Here is a 25,186-nt window from a genome sequence, read left to right on the forward strand (position 1 = left end):
TACCATTTACATAATTCTGGTTTATTGTGCTTTTGTACAAAACAATTTCTGTACTGATTTTTTTTTTTTTTTTACAAAAGCCCCCCACACACAGAAAACCCACCCGCTCGGTCCTGATCGGGTGCTGGGGGAAGAGGGAGAAGGGTCTCCCGACTCCTACAACCCAGAGAGACACCCCTGTGTTGAGACTCCTGGCCATCAAAACGATGGCAACAAGTGCTATGGCACCCCTTCCCACCCCCAATCCTACATGTCGGTTCAAAGCTTTCATTCCATCAAATGGGAGACAAACAAGGAGTCAATTCAATATGGCTTCCATCTTCTGAAGACAGAGACTGGGCAACAAGAGCCACTTTTAGTGTCCTACAAATGGGCTGCTCTCCCGGGGAACCTGAACTGCATGACACACAGTGCAAGTGCTGGCTCTCTGCAACAATTCTTTCCTATGAACACTGGTCCCAAAACAACATCATAAACCTGAACATTTGGTCAAGACAGCAGGGTTTAAAGCAGAGACAATGTTCTCCACGCTTTGCAAGCTCTGCTTTAATTGGTCACAGGCGCAACAGGAAGAACCAAACCCGGAGGCAGCCTGATTGTTCCTATGCAGGGGACAGGAACCCCCCAAACAATGAGAGGGAAAGTTGAACACTTCCAACCTGAAGAATGTCAAACCCAGCTCAGGACAGGAATGGTCATCATTAGGCACCCATCCAGCTGGAGAACAGCATAGCCTATGTCTGCCACCTGGAAAAGCTAGGTGCCAGGACCAAAGGCCAAGAGGGCTAAGGGAAGGGAGAACTCAACCAGCGAGCGGCACAGCAACTCCCAGGACTGGGAAAGGAATGCAATGCTCATCACTGGGCAAGTCTGATTGCATCAACAGAAAAATGGCCACTGGCAAACATGTCAAGTGGTCAAGAAAGGGGAATTGGCTGCTGCAAGAGAAAGCGTCCATGGCAAGGGATACTGACAGAATCTTAACTCCGGCTTATTCCCACTAGCCTGGGCAAAGGAACTAATGGTGGGGATGGTGTGCACGATGCCCCAGATTTCTATCCTTGCATGTCTCACAGTCATTAAACACTGCCTGTGAGCAGAGGGCATAACACTGCTTCTGCACACCCATAAAGAATGCTGTTTGGGGGAGGGGATTGTTTCATATTTCTGTTGCATTAGCTTTTCCTCCCTGCAATGCCAATGATATCCTTGGCTCCCCTCCCTTGGCTAATACGCTCTGGTTCCTAGTTACCCATCCCTAACCTTGGGTTGTTGGTGTCCGCTGGCTGCAGCAGCCAAAAAATTCAGCTTCAGGAAGAGGCCAGGTTAGAGATGGGGAGGTTTTGGAATAGGTGGCCACCCATCTTACAGGTAAGTGTCCTCACTCTCCCGGGAGCTGAGACTCTCCTTAGACTGGTGGAGGAGAGAGGGGCTGGGTTCCAGCAAAGTCTGAGATCCGTTCTCTTCCGGAATGGGGCCATTGGCCAGGCTCCCTTTCTCTGGGCCCTCCTTCTTGTTCCCCTTTGGGGCCTTGGCCTTGTGACCCTTGGGCGAGAGCATGGTACCGGGGGGTAGGATAATCGAGGGAGAGGGCTCCAAGGCCTTGCGGGAATAGGGCTCAGCGTCACTGATGGCCTTGGCGCCGTGGAAGCGGGGAGGGGACTTGCACTGCAGCTCCCCGCGGGTCTCCTTCCATTTCTTCAGCTGGATCAGGTGCTCTCGCTCAATGTGGCGCTCTGTCACCGGCAACTCGATGATCTAAAGAAGGGAAAAGAAGACCGACAAAATATGCAGGTGAGAATAAGACTGATATTAGGACTGAGTTAAGAGGAACAGAGGCATCTTTTTTTTCTCTAAATGTCTTCTCTGAACATTCGCAGGCTGGAAATACCACACGCAGGGGCCACAGGGCTGCACATGAATCCTCCTCCCAAACATTTTCATCCTGACTTTTATATGATCAGCATGAACGTTCACAGGTAAACTCTAAGGACATTCAGTTGGAGGAATTAATAACATCTTTGTCGATCTTTCTGCTGATCATGCAAAGGTTGGGAGAGGAGTGGCTGGGGATTGGCCATTCGCAGGATGTTGGGAGGCAGGTTTGGAATAACAGCTGAATAGGGTTCTACTCTCATTAAGAAGCCAGTCGAAAAGAGCAGCAAAACAAGTACAGACTTATTCAAAGCAATGCGTCCCAAGAGGAGCATATGCTGCTATTCTTGAACTGCCTGTTTGTGCAAAGTTTCGAAGGAGTTGGGCTTCTTCCCAGAGCGACTCTGTGCACAGATAAAAGGGAATACTTCCTGTCTCGGAAGCGGAGCCAAACTAGGTCTCGAAATATCTTGCCCATATGAAAGCAGTGCACAGAAAGGAGGCACTGCTGAATGAAGCCTAATGCCATGGACATGATGACAGCCTTTCATCTCACACTAAATTGAAGAACTGCCCTGTTTCCTTTTGTGTGAGACACGAATTACAATGTACCAAACATTACAATATATATGCTAGCTAAGCTTTCAAAAAAGCACGACTATGTTGCTAAAATAGAAAAGTAAGTTTGGGTTTTGATATGAAAGGAAGTATTGCATATATATTTCAATTTTTCCTAAGTTTTTACTCACTCGCTTTCCCCCATGGCTTCAAACTTTCCTGAAATGTTACACCTCTAGGTATGACTGACAGCCTACCCTAGATTATTCTAAAACACCTAGCTGAAAAGCACTGCTGAATTCCCTCCCCATGAACTTATTACCCTGACCCACACTTTCTCCCAGAAAAAAAAACATTTCTGAGTTTATTCTTCAGAAGCAAGAATTAGATATTGTTTGGAAATTCTGAGATAATGCCTGCCAACTCAGAAAAAAGTGAGGCTGCCATCCGAGTTAAGAGCCACGCAGATGAAAGCAGTCATTTTATGCATTAGAGCTGCACTGAAAACTTCCCCCGTTTTACCTCTTGGACAAGAAAGGTCTCCTGCATAATCTTGGGGTTCAGCGCCCGCAGTCGCTCCATCGTCTCATACTGGCCTTGGCAAGACTTGAGCTTCTCAGAAGAACCCAGTGTGTATTTCAGCAGGATCAGAGCCACCCGGAAGATGATCTTGACTCCTGGAAAAACAGAAGGCTGAAGAACTCTCAGGAGGTAGGGTATTCGTCACCCTCCTTTTCCAGGACCTTTGTGGGGAGAAGCATTTTCCTATCAGGTCAAAAAGGGTACCCCTCTGTTGAGGCAAGGCAGGCACAAGGACGAGGTGTCCGGAAGTAGCTGAGAATGAGCCAGTTACCTTCACAAAAAAACATATCCCAGACGCGCAGCACAGAACTCCAGGGCAAGGTCCTGGAAAAGGCACACATGAACCACTCCGTCATGTACAGGATGGGGTCGATCTTCTGCTTGCTCAGATGCTTGTAGGCCACAGGGGAGACCTTGTGCAGAAGGGAGAAGAGGATTTCCCCATCCAACTGGATGGCCTCCTGCAAGGAGAGGAGGAGGAAAGGGCATCAGGTGGGACAAAAAGCAGCCAGGGACGTCACGGCCACCTGCCTCCTTCAGGACACTTTGCCAGGATGGAGAGTTTTGAATTTACAACTGGATTTTCTTTTTCCCCCAAAAAATAAGGGATCAAACTTTTCTGCCTTTCTTTCTCTCAGCATTGAAAGAGATTATTCAAGGTCAGGGGCAAGCAGGTTACTTCTGTATTTGGAACACCTAAACCAGGTTACTTTTTCAGTCCAATGTCCTGCCACTGGTTTGCACCAGCAGCTCTTTGCAGCCTGCCTAAAGGAAAGAGAAAGGCCCAGGCCAACAAGCTATGAGTCCGCATCACTCACCAGCTTCTCACTGTAGTAGCCAGGAAGGTACTTCTCACAAATCTGCACGAGGCACCAAAATGCTTGCTGAAAACAGAAAGTTGAACAAACGAAACAGGTGTCACTCTAAGTACAGAGTTGTAGTTATAGCATGCATCTTAGGTGACTGCCATGCACACCGGCCTCTTCCTTTCTAGCTCTGCCAAATATTGTGAATTCTTCTCTCCGTGAAATTTTCCTGAAGCACTTCACCCATCCACTGTCAGGTAGGTGTCAACATAGAAAGGGGATAATTCCTTCTGCTCTATCCTTATTCTTTTTTCTTTTTCTTTTAATCTCATCACAAGGAGGAAGAAGTCTGCTGAAAACCCTCCCAATAGTGGAGACAGCTCAAGCTTGTGGTCACCTGCCATCTCTAAGGACAGGCTCACATTCTTCTTCTCTCACCTGCATAACTGGGCTGAGAAACAGGATAAGAAGGGACCAAGCCTACCTCCGCAGGCATATGCATCAGCAGCACGGCTGCAATGGGGGCCTGGGCCTGGCAGTAGCCTTCCTCCGGCCGAAAGAGCGTGTAGGCCTTCAGCACCCGGAACAAATCTTGCTGCCTGCAAAAAGATTCAAAGGTTGGAGAATAGACACAAAAATGGGGGGATGCAGGGAAGAAAAGGCTGTATACATGGCCAGAGACATTCTCTTTCTTTTACGATGAAGGAGGCAGAGCGTTTCCCTCGTGTCACTCCCCTTTCGCAAGTTAGCTTCACCTAGCCCCTGCCACTAAATCACAGCTGCAAAGACATCTGAATAGCATTTGCAGAGAGGTGTGAAATGGAAACACCGCAGTGCCAGGCAACCTGCTGCAAACACCTCCAGGAAAGCTTTGAAGCACCTAGGGAGGGTAGGCATGGGCTGAACTGACTGCTTCCAGAGACAGCTGTCAGAAGAACAGAACAGGAGCCCTGCTGGTCTAACCAAAGGTTCAGCCTCCTGTTCCCACAGTGGCCAAGAGGTTCATTGCGGGAAGCCCACAAACAAGACAAGGGTATAATGGCACCCTCCTACTCATTGTTCTCTGGTCAGTGCTTAGAAATGTCATTCCTGGCCTGCAGTGACCACACTGGCAGGAGATTAAGAGAGTTACAGACTGCCAAAGTAACTTTTTTGAATTTTGCAACTATTATATAATAGCATATTATATACTGGAGATAAAATAAAAGCATCGTAACTTGTAGCCACTGAGAGCCAGCTAATATCTGAATCCAAAAAAAGAGGTTTTACAGTGATGCACAAGAGCAAGAAAAAGAGCAGAGCAGCAATCTCCAGCTTACCCATGACCTCCGCGAGCCACAAACATTTCATGGAATGGAAACTGCCGGTGGAGATCCCGTTCAATCACATCCAGCCATTTGGGGTCCCCTGGTGCTAAGTCCAGCTCCTATGAAGCAGACAAGGACAAGCTGCTACACAAGTTGCAAAAGTTTAACACACTTTTCTTGGACTACTTTGAGGTGCATGTCCTCATTCCTTCTTACAAAAATGTTCTTACATCAAACTTGCCAGCATTCTGCTCCAGCTTGACTTTGCCCCCTGAGAGGTATTGCCAGGCCCGACCACGCAGAGATGGCGGGATCCCCTTCTGGCATCTCAGCCGGATCTGAAAAAGGCAGGAAAGCTGCTGTTGAAATTCAAAATTGAGACACAAAGTAGGTCTGTTGCCTTTACTTGCAAGGAAAGATAAAGCCCCCCTGCCAGAATGAAAGACATCATCAGCTCCAAGTCTGTGGCTTTTTATGCAAAAGAAGAGAGAGTACCATTTTATTTTTCATGTTAATCACCCCATTGAATGCCTTGGGCTAACCATTATATCTGTGGCTTAACCTCTTTGTTTTCACATTATATTAAGGAGGTATATGAAAGCATGGTGGTATAAACATACCCAAAACATGTAAAATGCAAAACAAAACACACTTCACTGCAATCGACCCAATAGGAATTTATCAAAACATGAAAGCATCAGCTGCAGTGCTTAGTGAGTCACAGAGCACATTTGAGGCATCACTTGTCTCTATGTAACATAAGTGGTTCGGTGGGATGGCAAGAGTTCTCTAATAAGCAATTGAATGAGATCCCACATTTTATTTAGAGTAGTTGCTCATTTTAGCCTGAACTCGATTCAGTTTTTCCCTACTTAGCAAAGACTATCTAAGCAGCTGCTCAAGGGAGAGGATCGAGATGTTTTACTAGTGGAATAGACTTCAAAACATTCAACAAAACCTACATCTGGAAATCACACTAAATCATGGTTTAGCAGGCTGTGACCTTTTCCCAAAATGTGCATGTTCCGCCCTCTGAAACAAACACAAGGAGTTCAGAAATCTGTTTCCACTTTTGATTAACTTAAACTGTTACGTTTTCAGACTCTGAGTTCTTAACAGTGTGTTATGCTATGTTTTGAGAGTCTGATATTCAAAATACTGGTTATAGGGTGCCCTAGAACTTTCAGCTAGAACTTTTAAGGATTTTAATGATGCCTATAAGCAGATGTATCCCATATTCCCATTACAACAGATGAAGGGAGGCCAAACAATGTTTAGTAACTTCTGTTTTACATCTAAAACACCTTGGACAGTATTAATTTGGCCACTAGCAGATGGATGTGTTCAATGTTGTCCACAGGATACTTTTTGTCTCAGCAGATCAAATAGGATCCCCTCACAAAATTCAAGGGAAGGCAAATATGCTGGGGAACAAATCCAGGCTTCATGGGAAGGCACCAGTGTTTGCTGGGACAGCATAAAGGCGCTTTGAAGGTCCAGGGCAGACTGTAGAGTCAGCAGTCCGGGACAGGCCTTGTTGCTACAGAGCATATCGGGAAAGCCAGGGGCAGACAAATTTCTCTCCCCTCCCCTCCCATCTGTGGGAAAAAGCCACTTTTCCTGCTAATGACGGAGCTCATGCTTCCGCCGCTGATGCCTTCCACCCGGTGTCAGAGGCATGTCTATGCAAGGAGCCCGCCCTCCTCAGCCTTCAAATAGGGAAACACAGACCTGCTCTGCAGCTCAAATTTGGAGTGAGCACCACAGACTCTAGGTTCAGCCCACTCCCAGAATGCAGGGACTGGCTTCCCACGGGACTGGTGGACTGGCAGAAAAGGCTCACTGAAGTGTACTGCCTGCAGATTTGCCCTCAAATTTGACAGCCTGCTTCTGAAGCGCCTGGGGCATCCCCAGGAAGCAACGCAGAACGTAGATAAGCTTCGGTCCATCACACAAACTCTTCCCTCACCCCCAGAAGCCCACTTAAGCTGAATGAGACACAACCAGCTCAGGATGCAGACTTTGGTGTTTCCCAATTCTGAATGGAAGTCACCCAAGCAGAAAGACTGCAAGGAGGGGGCATTTTGGAAAGGGATACACAAGGCCCTTTTATATAGCAATTCTCTAAAGTGAGGCAGCTTTCCTAGGGAACAGATCTATGCCACTTGCCCAGACTTCTCGCCTCTCCAGTTTGAAGCACGACACTTTAGAGAACACTAGTCAGATTGCCTGTGTGATGTGGCGGAACTGGGAGTGCTGGACCTTGGGCTCTGTTTCAAAGTTTAACTTAAATAGAAACTTAAATAGTTGCTACTCCTCAAGCCAGTAAAGTTTGGGAACAGGTTTTCTGCAGCCTGTAAACAACTGGGAAAAAGAATGGTGGCTTTCCAGACACTATTAAAATTTTAGCTCATATCAGCCCCAGCCAGCATAGTCAGTGGTCAAGGATAATGGGAATTTAATAGTATTGAGAGCCAACAACATTCTCTATCTCTGTTGTACAAGAGGCTTCTCTGTAGCCTACACATTTTGTTAATACACTTTAGATGCATTTGTGCTAGCAGATCTATTTTGCCTGTCCTGTTGCTGAGTATATATATTGAAAGTACAGATACTTCCACACCTTTGATCATCTGGAACGGAAAGAGGACAAGACTAGGCTGCATCCTTCTACGCCCAGGCTATCATAACAGAGTCTTCCTCTCTGTTCCCTCCACCTGCTTACTGCTTTTCTAACTTTTGCATTAGTCTATGTGGATGCTAAAAAACCAAAATAGAACTTGGCTACCCCCTACTGCTGTGGTCTGGTTTCTAGGAGCAGCTTTCATATCAAGATCCTGTATAAAACTGTTTAAAATGCCACCAGACGCTTCAAACCGGGTTTCCACAGTGGGGAGCTCCTCGCCAATTCAGTTTTACAACAGAAAATCAGCAGCACAGAACCGCATGTTCAGGGAACGAGAATGGCTTGAAATGCCAACGGTGCAATGTTATCCTGCCTGGTGACTTCATCGGCAGGAAGGAAATAGACAGGAGGCGCTCAGCTGGATTCAGCTTATTGATAGCTTAGTCGCAACAGAGCTAATACAAGCTCTTCTGAATTTCAGAAAGATTCCAGCTTTGCAAAAGGGACGGGGGGGGGGGCGAAAATCAGAAACAATGCAAGGACATTGGAGCTATCTGGAGTCACAAAGCCTGACTGTTTAAGTGACCCCACTATTTTGGAGATCAGGAACAAAGAGCGCTCTCTGGCAATGCTTGATCCACCCGACACTTCAACTGGGGAACCAAAAGCATCAGGGGCAGTTACCCCCTTTAGGAAATTTACTCCACAGGGAATTCACCCAATGCTTTTGATGTTAGTTCCCCAACCTTGACCCAAAAATAAGAGGAAGTAAACCCCACTGTGTCTCTAGCCTACCAAACACAGTTTGGAGGAGAAATAAAGTTATGCCAGAACCATCCTTTTCAAAGGCATAGTTGGGTTAGTCTGTTGGTATAGAAAGAGCTCCCGTAGCACCTTTGAAAGTAACCAAAAGAAAGAAGTTTGTAGCATAGATTTTTCTAGACTCAGTCTTATCAGTCTTTGGAAACCTCTCCTCCTTTCGCCGGTGGGTCCTACTTGAGGGTTGTTTTAATAACAGAAACAATCATGCAGTCCTATGTAAAACATAAGTATTATTGGTGCAGATCCTTCACAGACAGAAGGATGAGTCACTGATCTTGGCAGGAAGGGCAGACTGCTGCATGTCTACACAAAAGTCAAGATTGGCATGCACCCAAGGGTTGTTATCTTGGGATAAAGCGATAGTGAAAGGCCCCAGAACAAAGAACAGGACTTCCTGGGATTCCTATCCTGGGTACACAAGGGCTGCTGATTCAGGAGAATAAAAACAACAAAGAGGCCAACTGAATTCTTTTCCTACTTTCCACTACAGGCACGGCAATCTGAGCTGGGTCAAAGCAGGAGGGGCTTTCTGGATAGAGGGCAAATGCTGTGCCCACAGCCTGAGGAGCAGCAGGAGGTAGACAAAGCAAGTTTGAGATAGACAATACAAGCTTGGTTGCTCCTGCTTGCTCGATCAGGCCTTTGACTGGCAGCTCACCTTTTTGTGCTTCTTGGCCATCCACTTGTCCCAGTTGTTGAGCATGTCCAGCCACTTGGATTCCCTCTGCCTCAGCACCTCCAGTGGCACATCCTCCGCCCTGGGAAACAGAAGCAAACAGGACAGTTACCTCGATGGAAGAGTCAGAAGCCATCCACTATTTGGAACAATCAAGGTGGGAGATGTTCAACTTGTCCCTGCTTAGCTTTAGACTAGGCTTGTCAAGCAACAGGTTCCCACATGGCATAACAATAATCACAGGTTCCTTAAAATGACTGGTTTTATTCTTGGTGCAAATACACAACAAATAAAGAAGTATGTTCGTGCAGAAATAGAGTCCATATGCAATGTTGTGCCCCACCCATAGAACTGCTGACAGTCTGGCTATGGCTTATAGTTATGTTCATTGGGATTCTCTGATGCCTCCCATCCAAGCATCAACTAAACCAATCCAGATGATTTATGCATGAAGCACACTTCAGGTCACACTCCCATACAGCTACACAACTAGGCTGTAGCTGTGACTCAACAACTCCGCTAATTGAGTAACACGACCGGCCAATTTGCAGACTAGGAATTTGCACGCTGCAAGTGAATCTGCACCATTCTGTTGAACATGTAAGGCATAACCAGCTAATCAAGTACATGTTTCAAGAATAATTTCTGAGGAATCCTGAGAAGTCAGTGCTGTGGGAAGGCACAATCTGAAATTCTCAACAGGGTTCTGTGACCAGGGGAGCCATAATTGGCATCTATCCTGAGTCTTAGAGCAGAGTCTAAGTTGTTTAGCTCAGGGCTTCTGCCTGCTCCACTTTTCCTCAATAGAATACACTCCAGTTAGGACACAACATCCCATGCATGCAGATAAGCTAATGCTCCCACTGTGCCATGGATGAGTCCCAACCCCAAAAGCAGAGTGTGGGTAGTGCTCTCCACAACGGAGCAAAGCCCCAGTTGGCACAGAGCAAGTGCCAGCTAAGCAAGTACCACTCGCTGATCTCCCACCTGCAAATCAGCTTCAGGCTAAGTTTCAGAAGCTGGGCCAGGGGATCAAGAGGAGATAGGGAAAAAAGGGAAGCAGACCAAAGAAGCATGCCTGGCTCAAAGCTGAGCTGGCTGTTCCCATTTTCTCTGCCAGAAGGGTGTATTTATGGAATTACTAAAAAGCCACAGTCCACTTCCTCCCCTCCCAGCCTCTTAATGCAGAACACAACCGAAGCAGAAGGGAGAGGTCGGCACTCCAAGAGAATCCCTGAGTTTTGAAACAACCCACAATATGAAAACCAACTAGCCCAGAGCAGCATGGCCAGTAACTCACCGAATGCCTTGAAGCAAGGCAAAGCGACTCTTGGGCACCCATACAGCACCCAGCACACCAGATATCCCAACACAGCTGGGAATCTTTTCAGGGCATTGCTCTCTGAATATCTTGGTTGTGATGGATGTAAAGAGGTTGGGGCGGGGGAGGGGGGAGACTGGGAATCTTCCACCCAAGGCCCTGGCTGTATGTTTGGAATGGAATCAAGGGTTTGAGCCCATTTCCCAATGAAGGGGCCTTTGTGTAGAATACTTCCATGAACAGGCTGGAGAAACTATCAGGGGTTCAGGGGCTGTGGGACAAGTTCCCCTTTGTTTTCATAGTGGGATCGGATGGAAACAAGCTGTGACGCAGAACGTCATCCAGCTGCCTGAGAGGAAGGCAGCCTAAACACATTGGGTTTACCCGTCCATCTTTTCAATAGGCTTCTGGCCATTCATCCTTCCAGAGGCATTGAAATGTGGCTGATCCCAGGCTCCAGGGACTGGGCTATTGCTATCTTTGCAATCTCTTAATCAACAAAAACACATTTTCCCATTTGTCCAGTAGGGAAAAAATGAACATTTGAAAGAACACAGAAAAACTGAAAAAACAAGGAGAAATGTAGGAATGAATAAAAGGCTTTAAGAAGATTTAACTGACTTGGAATGCCAGGAATTGTGCTGTATTAAGATTTATATCTAAAACAGTCTATAGAATTAAAGAACAACAGTGCCTAAATATATTATTGACATATACAACACTCAAATGCATTTCAGCACCAAGTGAGTGCTACTAATGTATATGTTTTCTAACGTCTATGAATACAAAAGAGTTAGGGGCCAGATGTAGCCAGTCATCTTTCAGAAAACTGATTCTGATTACAGCCTTGTGATGCAAGCGTTTTCAATGATATATTTACTGTTTATTGTTAAACATCAACCAGGGCTCTCACCTGAGCCTAGTTTTAAAATCCACATTTAACTGTTACAGATCTGTACCTGTGCACAGACATAAACCAGTAATTCTATGGCTTGGTCTTTGAGCCAGGCACTCGACTGCACAGTCCTGGCCTTCCCAAGAACTTCCAGTGTGGGACATGATAGTTTAATAATACACTTCTACTCAGGCTATAAACAACTGCAGATAAACAGCTAGACCCCATTCCATGGCGGATTACTGTTACCAGGCTGGGGAGACACCCAACATTCGAGAGTCAGAAATCTGTGGATGTGGCAGAGGGTCTAGAAGTTGAGCATGAAGCTGAGTTGCATGCAGAAAGCCATAGCATCGGTCACTCTCTTGCAGCAGAACCTGCACAGCTCAATTTTTCCGGGAGTTCCCAAAAAAGGAGATGTAAGCCTGGAAAAGAGCAATGCTGCCAAACCAGACTGAAATAAGAACGGGGCAACCAAATGATGCATTCCACAGATAGCTAGAAGTCATCCAGCCAGGCCTTTGCACAGAGGTGTGGCCTGGCTGAAAAACACCAGAGCGCAAGTTTCCATCAGCAATTCGGGGCCAAAGAGCCAGGAGAGGCACTGAATTTCCTGGAACTCAGTAGCCCTAGCAGAAACTCACGCTACAGCTGGAAACAAAACAACTTTCACTAGTCAAAAGCTTGCCCTCCTGAAAGCAATCTTGAAATGTATAGACTTATATTTCTGTTAGACCTGTTGGACATCCACAGACTTGCTGGCCTTCAGAATCCCCTGCATGCCCTCCCCAGTCTCATCTGATAGTGAATGAGAAAATTCACATTGCCTCCTCAAACCAGTCACTATCACAATCAAGTTCAAATGGAGGAGCCTTACAATTAGCCTGGAAAGTGGCAACCAATGGGTAGAGATCTACGTAACTTATACCTTACTCTCTATGGGCTTGAGGCTGCTCTCAAGAGAAATACAGCCAAACTGTTCCACAACATCCCCACACAGCTGCAGCAAGATATATACAACTACACTCAGTGTGTCATTCCACCCAGCCTTCCTTATTGAAAGACTGGGAAAACAAACAGGCCTCAAAATGTTTGCCTAAAGGCCAGGAAGGACATAGAACTAAAATAATGCCTGGGAGATAGTGGCTGCTGGATTGACAGTACTGGAGGGGATGGATCCTACTTGGTTTAAATAAAAGAGATCAAGCTCACAATTTACTTTACTGTCAATAAAAGGAAGGGTTGGAAAGCAGAACTCTGTTCCCAGTCTTCCTATCAACGGTGTGTGTGCGCGCGCAAGTGTGCCCCCAGGATAATCCCTTTTACAACAGCAAGTTCCACCACAATCCCTGCTCCGCCCTGGTTTGAAGAGCCAGATGGCATCCGACTGTCAAAGGCGAGAGGCCTTCTTTTGACCTAATTTCCAAGCCACAATCCATGCCCCACACCCCATCTCCTGATCCAAGCAGATACATTAGCCTCTTGCTATGATTTGCCAGTGGGGAGCCAAGGGTGGGATGCTACCAAATCCCATTTAAAGACATATTATTTACACAAGCTATACAAGGATTGCCAACAAACAGATCCCCAGCAGACAATGACTTTAAATGACAGATGCCCCAAATCTGACATTCTCATTCTGTCTGAGACAGCAGGGAAGAAGCCGAGATCTATTCCACCCTGTCCGTCTCTGGAGCCTGTAACTTTTGTGCAGAACTCTTCACGGCACAAAAAGAGAGGAACCTATCCCTATTCTTCTCATTAAGTTTCAACCCCAAATGGCTACCACTGTAGAACACATTTATGCTTTCTGAAGTACACCTCTACAGAATCCAACTGCTGTTAATGCAAAGCATCATATGCCCTGGCTATAGATATATAAACTTAATTCCCTGTCTTGCTTGTGTTTCTCAAGGCAAGGCCAAAGAAACATACTTCAAAGATATACTCAGCATATCATTTTTAAAAACTGTCAGTTTAAGTCTCTTTTTCAAAAACTCCCAGCTGCTAAGGTCTCCCACCACTTGCCCCAGGCACCTATCCAAGCAGGATGTGTATAGTCTCTACCAGAGCTACATCTGCTTGTCCTTAAACTTTGTTTTTCTTGCTCTCCAGCCCCTTTGTCGCTATCTTTCCTGGAAACAAGATATTTGGGGCCAAAACAATATCTAAAGTGCAGCAGAACGAGGGTCGGATGGAATGCACACTGAACCCCTTCCGGCACACAGACAGGATGTGACAGATTATGGATTTTATGTTTTGTCAAAAGAGGACATTTTGGCCCAAGGTAGCCAAAGCTGTGGCTAAATGCTGACATTAATAAGGGACACGTATTTAGTCAAATGGATGGGACACCACTGAAAAGGTTGACTGTGTGCTTAGCCAACACCCACCAGCCGCCAATGCTATTTTAAGAATTCCTCTGTCCCTTTAAAAAAAGTATTTCATTTAAAAAAGAAGCATTCAACAACTGAAGATCTGACCTTTTCCAATTTCACCTAGCATTTTCCCCACACTTTTAAGATACACTTTTGCAACTGTAAGGGTTAGAAACTTGCCTTGTTACTCGACAGAAGTGGAGATTTGGGGGAAGCCGTGTTTAAGGAAACTCTTGCACAATCATGCCACGCAGCACTGTGACTATGGATTTGGCCAGGAAAAGAGTGTCAAACTGGTCAGGCAAGCACTTAACTGGAGCTACCATTTCTGTTTGGATGCAGTTTATAATCAAATAAATATGCCTTGGGGTCAAAAGCAGCTGGATCAAGAAGCTCACATTGGTCCATCACCAGTTATCTCTTCAGCAGCAGCATGGAAGAAATGGCCATTAGGCAAAGCTGAAAGACACCTGGTTGCTGGACATGCTTGAGCTTCCTTTCAGGATGTTGATACAACGCAAGCCATTTATATTGATACTTGGGTGCCAAAAGGAAAGCTACGGCATATTTGAGCACAGGTAACAGCTGCAGGCCGTTAACACTTGTGGAATTACAAGCAAAGGACAGCACTAGCCTCAGTAGTACATTTTAGTCAAGTTGAGAGTGAAAGAGATTGGGAGCTTTCACTGGACCTTGAACCTTGTAGCAGTCCATGTGAACTACAAGCTCCTTCACCTCAATCTGGATGGGGCTGATGGGAGCTGAGATCTTTTAGTGATTAGTGGCCGACCCAGCAGGGATGATGGAAGCAACCTTTAATCTACAACATAATGGCAACAAAACGTCTCATCTTTTATGAACACATCAATCTGATTTGGGATGTAGTGACCTGCTCCACTATTCTGCAGCCTTTATGCTCCCTCACATAATATGCAGACCGAGGAATCTACACTTATTAAAACAACAAACAAGAACTCTTCCTTTAAGGGAAAGACTACCCTGTTTTCTCCCTATGTAGAGCCTCACCCACTCTGCGAAGCAGTGCTGGTTATTTTATTATCCGCCCACTAGTACACTGTTTATTTCGAGGCCATCCACTCCTTCCTTTTCAAAGCTGTGAATAAGCCCCATCAATTTCACTTCCCCCTTTTCGACAGCAAAAAGCAAACTTGACAAAGCCAGGTTTCCTGAGGCCATGAGGAGTGTGGGGACTCTCCTCTGAGGAAAATCACAAAGATGTTTTTAAAGCTTCACAGTGGGATTCGCACATGATTTTGTATCTTTTATCCCTTTCCCTGCTCTTCTGCCACCCTTTCTGTGGTATAGTTCGATGCAAAAGAACTCATAAGTGGTCTCCGGTAAAAACCCTTCACTCTACACTGGAGCATAGTGGTTTTTCCTTCTGATGTCTGCTTCTAGCCTGAAAGCTGGCATTTTTCAAAAAACTGAAAAAGCAGCCGGTGACAGCCTCAGTGATGCAATCCACCTGAGGCCCATTTGCAACCCATTTCTAAGCCACAGCCCACCAACTCAAGAACAAGTGTTTTCAGACCTGCATTTAAAAGTTATCTATCTGTCCTTGATTTCAATGTTTTCTTTTGGAGGATTGGGTTACATTTTAATTGCTGAGACCTCTCTCCAGGAAATGCCTCTACCAAGGAATCTTTCCCAGTTTTGCACAGGAAGGATACGTTTTCAACCCGGAGTACTACATGGGACCCAAATAATTTTGTTTTATGAAAAGTTTCTTCTACTCATATTGATTTCTGCCTTATTCCTCCGTTCAGGCACTCCTTACCGTTCAGAACCTTGTTGCTTTATTGGCAAGAAAAGATAAAATGTTAAAAAGTGAGTTCCATTTTGCAATTACTTTCTGAATTACTTTTGAGATACTTTTAATATCCCAAACAATACAATGCTATACCAAACCAAGTGATACAGAACCTACTTTATGTACCAAAACTATGAAAGTTACTTTCAACCCATAATGAGTGCTCATGTGGCACTTCTGTTTGTTTTTTGAGCTGTCCAGAAAATTGACATCTCTGTTCCCTGTTATGGAAGAATGGAATCAGAGTTTCTCAAACGTTTCGACAGAGAGAGCTCCCTAAACTGAGCTTGCAGCTTATTTTTTCCACTTCTCAGGTATTTCCAGGTACCAACAAAACTTCAGCATCTTGTGGAAGGAAAGGTCTCTAGATATAGCTTTTTATTACTGCACACGCAGCTTTCAAAGCAACTATTAACCAACCTCCGCTTTCTGGACGTCTGGAGATCCAGACTGCAAAAGCAAGGGAAGGAAGAAAGGAAGGCCCTTCACCCAACAGAGCCGAGAGGTCATACCTTTGCCCTTTGACCTCCGAAAGGTACCCACTCAATGAGGTCACTCAGCTCTGAGTTTGGCTACTGCTCCCTAAAGGCTCCAAACCAAAAAGAGAGTGCTCTTGCCCATTGGAAGACAGCACAGCACTCTCCTGTTTGATTGGTATGCAGGATTTCAATGTGTTTTTAATCGTGCCTGTGTCTTAATATATGGGTTTTTATCATCTGTGTATTTCTCTATGCATTTTGACTGTGTTGTAACCTGCCTCAAGGAGCAGCTGGCAAGAAATAAACACTATTATTACCAGTATGATGATGATGTTGTTTTTATTGTTGTTGTTATTATTATGGTCACTAATGGGCTGAGCAGCACCAGGTAACACTTCCCAGCTATCTACATTTTGAGAGAATTGCCCTGAGAAGCACTAAAGCAGGCATGGGCAAACTTTGGCCCTCCAGATGTTTTGCCCATGCCTGCACTATTTATTTATCTCTCCATACGAAGACTCAAAGCGGCTCACAATCAAAAACATTACAACTTAAAATATACAAATATACAATAATAAAACACTACATCATATCTGTAGTAACATATTTAATATATTAGTATTATATTACAATATTACTATATTGTATTATTAGTATTATATTGCATGACACTATATTATTATCAATATATGTCTATACAATACATTATATTATGAGCATAGAACAATATTAGCATTTTATATTACTATATTGTCCTATACCACTGTACTGCATTATTAGCAATATTAAATGTAACATATATTGTACAATTATTATATTATCTATTATTATATTGTACTAAATTATTATACCACAATAGTTCTAATACACTAACAGTATATTATATTATTAGTATTATATAACATGTTGTGCTATATCATAAGTTGTAGTATAAATAATACACTAGAGCCACTCACCTGAGTTTACCGAAACTATTATTATTAGTAACAGTATTATATTTCTTTCTGTCTTGCCTTTCTCCCGATAAAGGATCTCGAGGTTAAATGACTTTTTAACAAGGGGTTTTTTTTAATGTTGTGAGTCGCTTTGGGATGCAAATATTTATTATTATTATTACTTTAAAAGTAAGCCCTAAAATCAAAACAAATGCCCAGAGTGTTTACAAAAACCTTTTTTAAACCAGCTGAGACGTTCAGGAATTCCAGATCTCAAAGCCCAGTCAAACAAACGCTCAGGCTGGATCTCCACTGCCCTAGAATCCAGTCCAAAATAGAGAAACGGGATTCTACGGCAGTGGGATGGGGACTTCAACTCCCAGAAGCCTCGGCTGCCTTCAGCAAGGGCGAGGGATTCTGGGAGCTGGAGTCCCAACCACCTGGAAGCGCCGAGCGGTGGGAAGCGTCTCCCTCCAGCCCCTGCCGGACAAGAAGCGAGGGCTCCGGGCCCTGGCTGTACTCACGGCGCCTCCCGCCCGGCTCCGTCGCCGCCCTCGGCCACCAGGAAGCCGAACTTGTTGACGCGCCGCTCGGCCTCGCTGCCGCCCCCCAAGGAGCCCATCTCCGCGGCCTCGGCGGCGGCCTCCTCCTCCTCGTCGTCCTCCTGGGCCAGCGGGGCGCGCGGCTCGGAGCCCATGCCGTTGGGGCGGGAAGCGGCGGCCCCCCCGGCGCCCGGACCCTCCTCCGCGCCGCCGCCTCTTCCTCCTCCTCCCCCGCCGCCGCGGCGCTTGGCCATGGCCGAACCCGAGGCGTCCCGCGGACGCTCCACTCTGCCCTCAGACCGGCCGGCCGCGCCCATTGGCTGAGCCATTCGCACAAAGCCCGCCCCTGCGCCCCAGGCATTGGCCCACGAGCTTTAAGAGCCCCCGCGCTCGCCAACGAGTTGCTCCATGCGCCTGCCTGTCAGTGCCTCTCCCCGCCTCTTCGTCGACTCCTCCGCCAATCCCCTGGGCTACAGGGGCTAGTCCCGCCCTCTCGTCCCAATTCCGCTTCTGGACTCATTCAGTTCAAGCTTTGGGTCCCTTCACGGATACGGTTGGTGGGGACGAAGGACGGGGCCGTCTCAGGGGTGGCCCCTCGGCTGTGGAACTAATAGTTTTCCAACAGACCTCACAACCTCCGAGGATGCCTGCCATAGATGTGGACGAAACGTCAGGAGAGAATGCTTCTGGAACATGGCCATACAGCCCGGAAAACTCACAGCAACCCACTTACACCCCTCTTTTATTTGGGCCAGATTTTGTTATATGTATTTGAACAATGTTGTGTTTTAACTCTCTGTTTTGACCACGTTGTACCCTGCCTCAAGCCACAAGGAGAGGCAGGTAATAAATGTATTATTAATAATAATAATATTTGTTATTGTTGCTATTATTATTATTATTATTATTATTATTATTATTATTATTATTATTATTATTATTATGTGTGCCTGTGCCTTCAAGTTGCCTGTGGGTTTATGGATTTCATGAATTTCATAGGTTTTTCTTAGGCAAGATATGTACAAAATCCCTTCTTATGGAATATAGCCTGCAGCACTGGGGTTTGTTGCTGGTTAAAATGAAATTTTGTCGGTTGCTGCCATCTATTGACCAAATGCAATTTCTAATGCTGTAGAAATAGAAATTCAACAGCTTTGTGTGTCACACACTGGGAAGACCTCGGCAATATTGAAAGGGACTGAATAAATAGCAGAGCCAAACCACTCAGCCCTCCCATTCCCAGCCAGATCCATTACCCCATCATCTGAAATTGGAAATGTGATTTTTTTTTGGGGGGGGGGGGATGACAATCCCCAGAATCCCCTAACTGGCCTTGACTTCCACAAACTATGCCTCACAGCTCTTTCACATCACTGTACCATCAGTTCTCTGTATCCACAGATTCCACAATCCATGACTTCAAAATATTAAGTCCAATGTCCACAGATCCAACCTCTTGCCATTTTATAACAGGGATGCTATTGAATTATAATGGGACACCATAACCTTGCATTTCGGTATCCACAGAGGGCCCTGGGAACAAAAACCCAGCAGATAACAAGTTGAAAGTGCTTTGACTGAATTCTACGGAATTGACTCCGATCTTCATTTCAAGTTCTTGCCCTTCTTCCATTTTCCCTTTCCAAAGTCTCTTTTTTCCCTGTTCACAGGACCCTCTGTGGATACCGAAATGCGTAGGATTTAGGCATTTAGAACACCTCCCAAATCCCCCAATTGCGAGGTGTTGACGCAAAAGAAAATGTGGCATTCCTCCATGCGTTGTCCTGTTTTCTACAAACCATTGGGCTTAATTAATTTTGACTCTCTTTTCATCTTTATCTCTCTTGTGCTGAGTACTGTGTACAAATCTCTTTTGCCCTCTGAATTCCATTTGCAGCACTAGATGAAAGCGGAGGGCAAAAAGGTGGGGGGAGGAGGAGAGAGAAACTGGGACATTTTTGAAAGCGGCTGAAAAAGCAGTACAAGCAGTCCCCAGGTTACAAACATTTGTCTTATAAAGGACTCACAGTTAATAATGGGGTGAAACAACAGGAAGTGAGGGAAATCTACTTCTCGGAAGGGAAATTCACTTCTGGAAGTGTTATTATCAGGAGGGAAAGGGGTCTCCGCTGACGCTTTGTCACTCTTCCCTATGCTATCCAAAGATAGATAGATAGATAGATAGAGTGTAACTCCAACTATAGTCACACTTTTAAAACATACCAGTTCTGACTTACATATGAATTCAACTTAGAACAAACCTACAGAACCTTATTGGTAACTTGGGGACTGCCTGTATCGTCTTTGCCTGTTGGGACAGTTGGGGGTAAAGGAAGTATATAATAATAATTATATGTCATTGTTATCTCTTGAATGAGATGCAAAGCAGTGCACAACATGAAAGTAGGCAGACTGTCATTAAAATGTCACCTGCACACATCTCTCCTCCATCCCTATCCCTTGGCAATATTAGAGAAACAAACCCTTCCCCAGAACCTAGTGGGTAAATTGCTTTCCCCAATGAAGTGGAGCCATTCATTCTCTCCACAGTAAGTGGAGACAAATTGATGCTCTTTAAAAATTGATCAGTTTCCTGCTCTCGGCTGAGCCACAGGCTTTCAAAAGTGCTCTGTCAGGCAGAGAGGCAGGATGAGAACGTTCTTGCCCGCTTCCCTTCTCTGAAATCCCTAGATGAATGGAGATGCATGTCTTTAACCCTACCCAGAACCATCCTTTCCCTGAGGCTGAGAGAATGTGACTCACCAAAAGAGGGTTTCCAGGGCCGGACAGGGATTTGGGGAATGAGTTGTGGTCTTCTGCTCAGCCTTTGTCTTGATGATGTCCACAGGCTCTGCCCTGATGTCCAATGGCAAGGCCATCCTTCTGGGTGGATTGCTTGGCAGCTGGCATTTAGCGACTGCTTGGTGGACCCCTGATAATAACAACAATAACAAATAAAACAACAATAAAATGTAATAAAAATAAAATTATTAAATATAACAATAGCAATTATAATAAAATAGAATAATAAAGAAAATAAGCATAACTATAACAACATAGTAAATAATAAAACATATCATAATGCAATAAAAATAATACAGTAGAGTCTCACTTATCCAACATTCTGGATTATCCAACACATTTTTGTAGTCAATGTTTTCAATGCATTGTGATATTTTGGTGCTAAATTAATAAATACAATAATTACTACGTAGCATTACTGCATATTGAACTACTTTTTCTGCCAAATTTGTTGTCTAACATGATGTTTTGGTGCTTAATTTGTAAAATCATAACCTATTTTGATGTTTAATAGGCTTTTTCTTAATCTCTCCTTATTATCCAACATATTCGCTTATCCAACATTCTGCCGGCCCGTTTATTTATTTATTAGCGACATTTATACCCCGCCCTTCTCACCCCGAAGGGGACTCAGGGTGGTTTACAAGTATATATACATACAATATATTATATTATACAACTATATCGCAATATTATTAGTAATATTGCATGTAATGTAAATATACAATTATAATAGTGAATTATAATTATTATTACATTGTATTACATCATAATATTATTAATTTTACATGTATATACAATGTATTATAATATATATATAATAAGTGAGACTCTACTGTATAATGAAAATAAAAATAATCTAATAAGAGAATAAACATATTACTAATAAAATTATAAATAATATAATATAATAAATAGGTTGAAAATGAAATAATCAAATATATTAATAGTGAGAATATTACTATGAAAGTGATGATGTTGTTGACTGGCTGCCTGCGTCTCCCTCAGGCTCGATGGCCACCAGGCGAAGGGCAACATTGCTGTCCAAAGAGCCGAGCCTCCCTTGAGGCTGAGGTTCAGCACCTTGGAGAGAAACAGCTCCTCTTTGGCCCGCCCAAATTGGGCCTCCCATTGGCCCCGGAATGCACTTCAAGCCATGCAAAAAGCCATGCCAAAGGGCCCTCCCACACAGCTGTAGCCAAGCCACACTGAACTGGATTATATGGCAGTGGGGACAGGACCCTGAGGCCGCCTTCCTTCCCCTCAGGAGAGGCGCCCAAAACAAAGAGAGAGGGAGCCCTGGAACCCAGAATATCCAGGCAGGAACGCCCAGCGTGCTTTGAACTGGGTTATCTGAGTCCACACTGCCATATATTCCAGTTCAAGCATAATGTGGGATTTTATTCAGCAGTGTGGAAGGGCCCGAAGAAGCCGTCGTCGAGGCAAAGAAGCAATTACGGGCCCGCGCTTTTTTTTCCTCCCTCAGGCCCCGAGGGAGGGGGGGAGGTCTCCTCCTCGCGCGCGGCTCTGATTGGTTGGAGCCGTCGAAGGGGGCTCGCGCTCGTCCAATGGGGAGGCGCGGCTCTGGCCTCCCGGGCGGGCTGCCTGAGGCGACGTTCGAGGCGCCTCCAGTCCCTCCGGAGAAGCCCGAAGGACGGAGCGATGCTGCCCGCCGCTTGAGAGAGACCGAGGCACAGAGAGTCAGTCGAAGCCACCTCGGGTTTCCCCTCCGTTTTTGGGCCTCATGGAGGGCTCCTCCTCGCCGCCGCCGGCCTATTCGGAGCTGAAGCGGGGCCCCGGGACCGAGCTCCAACTCGACGGCGCTGGAGGGGGCGGAGGGGGCGGCGGGCCGGGCCCCGAGGAAGAGGAGGACGACGAAGCAGCGGCCGCGGCCCGGGCCCCCAAGAGCTACCTGTGGCTCAGCATCTTCTCCTGCTTCTGCCCCGCTTACCCCATCAACATCGTGGCCTTCGTCTTCTCCGTCATGGTAAGCGCACCCCACGCCCCCAAGATCGCAGGGCAGCGTCCACACTCTCGGACTGATGCGCTTTTAAACCGCCCTGGCTCAAGGCCATGGGAGGGAAATAGGTACTTTTGGAATAAAAAAGGATTCCAACAGCCCACTTATCTATCTATCGATCTATCTAATACACACACACACATGAACACATATACAGTATGCATATACATATATGTCTCTCTCTTATCCAACATCGGCTTATTCAACATTCTGGATTATGCAACTATTTTTGTAGTCAATGTTTTCAATACATCATGATATTTTGGTGCTAAATTTGTAAATACAGTAATTACTGCATAGCATTACTGCGTATTGAACTACTTTTTCTGTCAAATTTGCTGTATAACATGATGTTTTGGTGCTTAATTTGTAAAATCATAACCTAATTGGATGTTTAATAGGCTTTTCCTTAATCCCTCCTTATTATCCAAGATATTCGCTTATCCAAGCTTCTGCCGGCCCGTTTAGCTTGGATAAGTGAGACTCTACTGTATATACACACATACATATAAATACACACATATATGCTCACATACATAAACACACCCATACACACATATATAGCTACATATATACCTTCCTGACTGGAAGAAGAGCTGTTCAGCAGTGGAACTCTCTGCCTAGGCGTTTGTTGGATTCCCCTTCTCGGGAGGCTTTTAAGTGGAAGCGGGATGGCCACCTGCTCCTTTGGGGCTGCTTTGGTGGTGCTTTTCCGGAGAGAAAGAAAGGGGTTGAACTGGGTGGCTAGTTAGGGTCTCTCCCAACTTTAGGATGCGATGATTCCTTAGGAAAGAGAAAGGCAAGAGGGAGAAAAAGAACGAACCTGATTGGTTGCATGCCTCCACTTCCAACCCGCAGCAACCCTATCAAGGGCTTCTCTTGTTTTGTTCTTTTATGGATTGAGTTTGTATGTGGGCTTTCTCCCAGCATGGGGCCCAAGGCAGCTTTTTCTGGGCCACATTGGGTCTTTGCTTCCTTCTGAGGCTGAGAGAATGTGACTCACCTGAGTGGCTTGCAGGGATTCCAAGGGACATCAGTCCAGTGCTTGTTTGCACTCTCTCTCCCTCTCTCTCTCATTCCATGTTCTCTGTTGGTGCTGCTCCCCTTATACCAGGCAGCTGTCCACTGCAAGTGAGATAGGAACATCAACAGAAGGAAATGTCCACTGAAGGAAGCCCCAAACACACCTGATCATTAGAAGGGATGGCAAGGGCCACCTAGTCCACCCCCCTGCCATGCAGGAAGACACAACTCTCACGAAAGAATGAACAAAATGCCCCTGAAAATGCCTGCTTCCCCTCATCCCCAGGCAATTTTTGCCCGTTGTATAGAATAATTGTCAATCAGTGCATGTGGTTGTGGACCTGAGTGGCAGCCTGGGTAGATTGCTAGGAAGGTCTTCAGAAGTTTGTCTGACAGACATATGCTGGCAGATTTGGGAAAGTTATTAGTGAATGCAACTCATTACAGTCGGAGCAAACCCTTCTCGGTGTGATTTCTTGCCACGAGTCTAACTTTTAAAAAGTTTCTCATTACTTGAAAGAAATGAGGAGCAAAAGAGAGAGAAATGGAAATGTTGAAAATGCCTTTGAAATGCTCTTGAAATTGAAAATTTGGCAGGAATTAGAAAGCATGATCAATTATTCACTTTTGCTGTGTTTACTGTTTGTTTTATCTTGCTTTGATGTGTTTTATGCTAAATGTCATTTGTTACGTTTTATTTTTATTTCTTTTGGTGCACATTTGTATTGATGTAGGTTAATTGCTGTATATTTTATGTTGTTTTGGGTTGTATTGTTGTTGCCTTGTAAGCTGCCCCAAGTCCCTTCGGGGAGATGGGGTGGGATATAAATAAAGTTATTAATTAATTCTTCTTATTCTTATTAATTATACCCTCCCCTCCCACACAAAAGTGATTTGTTCTCTGTACTTCTCTGATAGTAGAGTTTGGAAAAGTTACTTTTTGGGGATGAGAGCTCTTGGCAAAGGCTTTGCTGGCTGGGGGAGTTGGAGAGGGACGGTCTGAAAGAGTAACTAACTTCCCCAAGCTCCTGAGCTGCCGGGATTCAGAAGCTTCGGAAATGCTTCTGGTTATCACTTTGGCATTAAGAATGCTGCCATGCTGTCAATGCACTGATGAATCCCCTCTGCAGTAACTGTCATGCTCTCTCATTATCGATTGCCAAAGGAGACGGCTGAGAAGGGTGTGCACACGCACAGCGTGCCTGCAGAAGCAGAGACACCGGCCACGGTTCCAAGAGAGTCCATTTAGCCAAGCTAATGGACTGCGGTGCATTACTTAGGCGATGGGCTAAATGGATAGATCTTTCCAAATCCCAGGAGATCCAGAGAGGTTTGGTGTCTGCCAAGGAACACTGGGGCATGTGCAGTCTGTGATGCGGTGATGGGATGGAAAGGAAAGGTATTTGCTAAAGAGTGGCTCTCCTTTCTCCATCCCACCACACCCTGTGCAGGGAAACAAAAGCTCTCAATGGCACAGGTTGTTTAAAGATCCAGGGAGCTCTTAAAGACATTCCTGGATTTACTCTGTGGATAGTTGAATGTACAAACTTCCCAAACTGATATCTGAAACTGGCACAGCAGAGACTATTTTCTGGCCCTGAATGGGGATGTTTCCCAAAGCTAGACTGGCACATCCAGGGGAGAATCCATCGCTTTCTAATGCCCATTGGCCCCCATCGGCATTGCTGGTATGATTGAGGATAATGAG

The 25,186-nt window shown here is 45.3% G+C and overlaps 2 protein-coding genes and 1 long non-coding RNA gene across 5 annotated transcripts in view; 1 reads left to right on the plus strand and 2 right to left on the minus strand.

Moving 5' to 3' along the window:
• On the minus strand, positions 1-23,199 carry tbc1d10a (TBC1 domain family member 10A). Of its 3 annotated transcripts, none has more exons than XM_062958425.1 (10): positions 23,032-23,199; positions 20,397-20,565; positions 9,235-9,334; positions 5,359-5,466; positions 5,141-5,247; positions 4,306-4,420; positions 3,834-3,899; positions 3,287-3,476; positions 2,956-3,110; positions 1-1,758 (listed from the first exon to the last, which is right to left on the minus strand). In XM_062958425.1, exons 2-10 carry the CDS (start codon positions 20,510-20,512, stop codon positions 1,366-1,368), a joined length of 1,350 nt encoding a protein of 449 aa, XP_062814495.1. In that variant the 5' UTR covers positions 20,513-20,565; positions 23,032-23,199; the 3' UTR covers positions 1-1,365. The 3 variants fall into 3 exon arrangements, with proteins under 3 accessions (XP_062814495.1, XP_062814494.1, XP_062814493.1); XM_062958424.1 differs by lacking the exon at positions 23,032-23,199 and adding an exon at positions 21,398-21,584; XM_062958423.1 differs by lacking the exons at positions 20,397-20,565; positions 23,032-23,199 and adding an exon at positions 17,616-17,977.
• tmem233 (transmembrane protein 233) overlaps positions 22,031-25,186 on the plus strand; it is a 7,570-nt gene continuing 4,414 nt past the window's right edge. The window contains exon 1 of the mRNA XM_016996591.2: positions 22,031-22,422. Within this exon, the coding sequence (XP_016852080.1) occupies positions 22,180-22,422 (243 nt within the window). The 5' untranslated portion in view covers positions 22,031-22,179. The remainder of the gene's footprint in view (positions 22,423-25,186) is intronic.
• Positions 23,336-25,186, minus strand: part of LOC134292881 (uncharacterized) — a 10,188-nt gene continuing 8,337 nt past the window's right edge. Inside the window, exon 3 of the long non-coding RNA XR_009999991.1 lies at positions 23,336-23,580. This is a non-coding gene — a long non-coding RNA (uncharacterized LOC134292881). The remainder of the gene's footprint in view (positions 23,581-25,186) is intronic.

The sequence above is a fragment of the Anolis carolinensis genome, chromosome X (genome assembly GCF_035594765.1).
Source record: "Anolis carolinensis isolate JA03-04 chromosome X, rAnoCar3.1.pri, whole genome shotgun sequence".
NCBI lineage: Eukaryota > Metazoa > Chordata > Lepidosauria > Squamata > Dactyloidae > Anolis > Anolis carolinensis.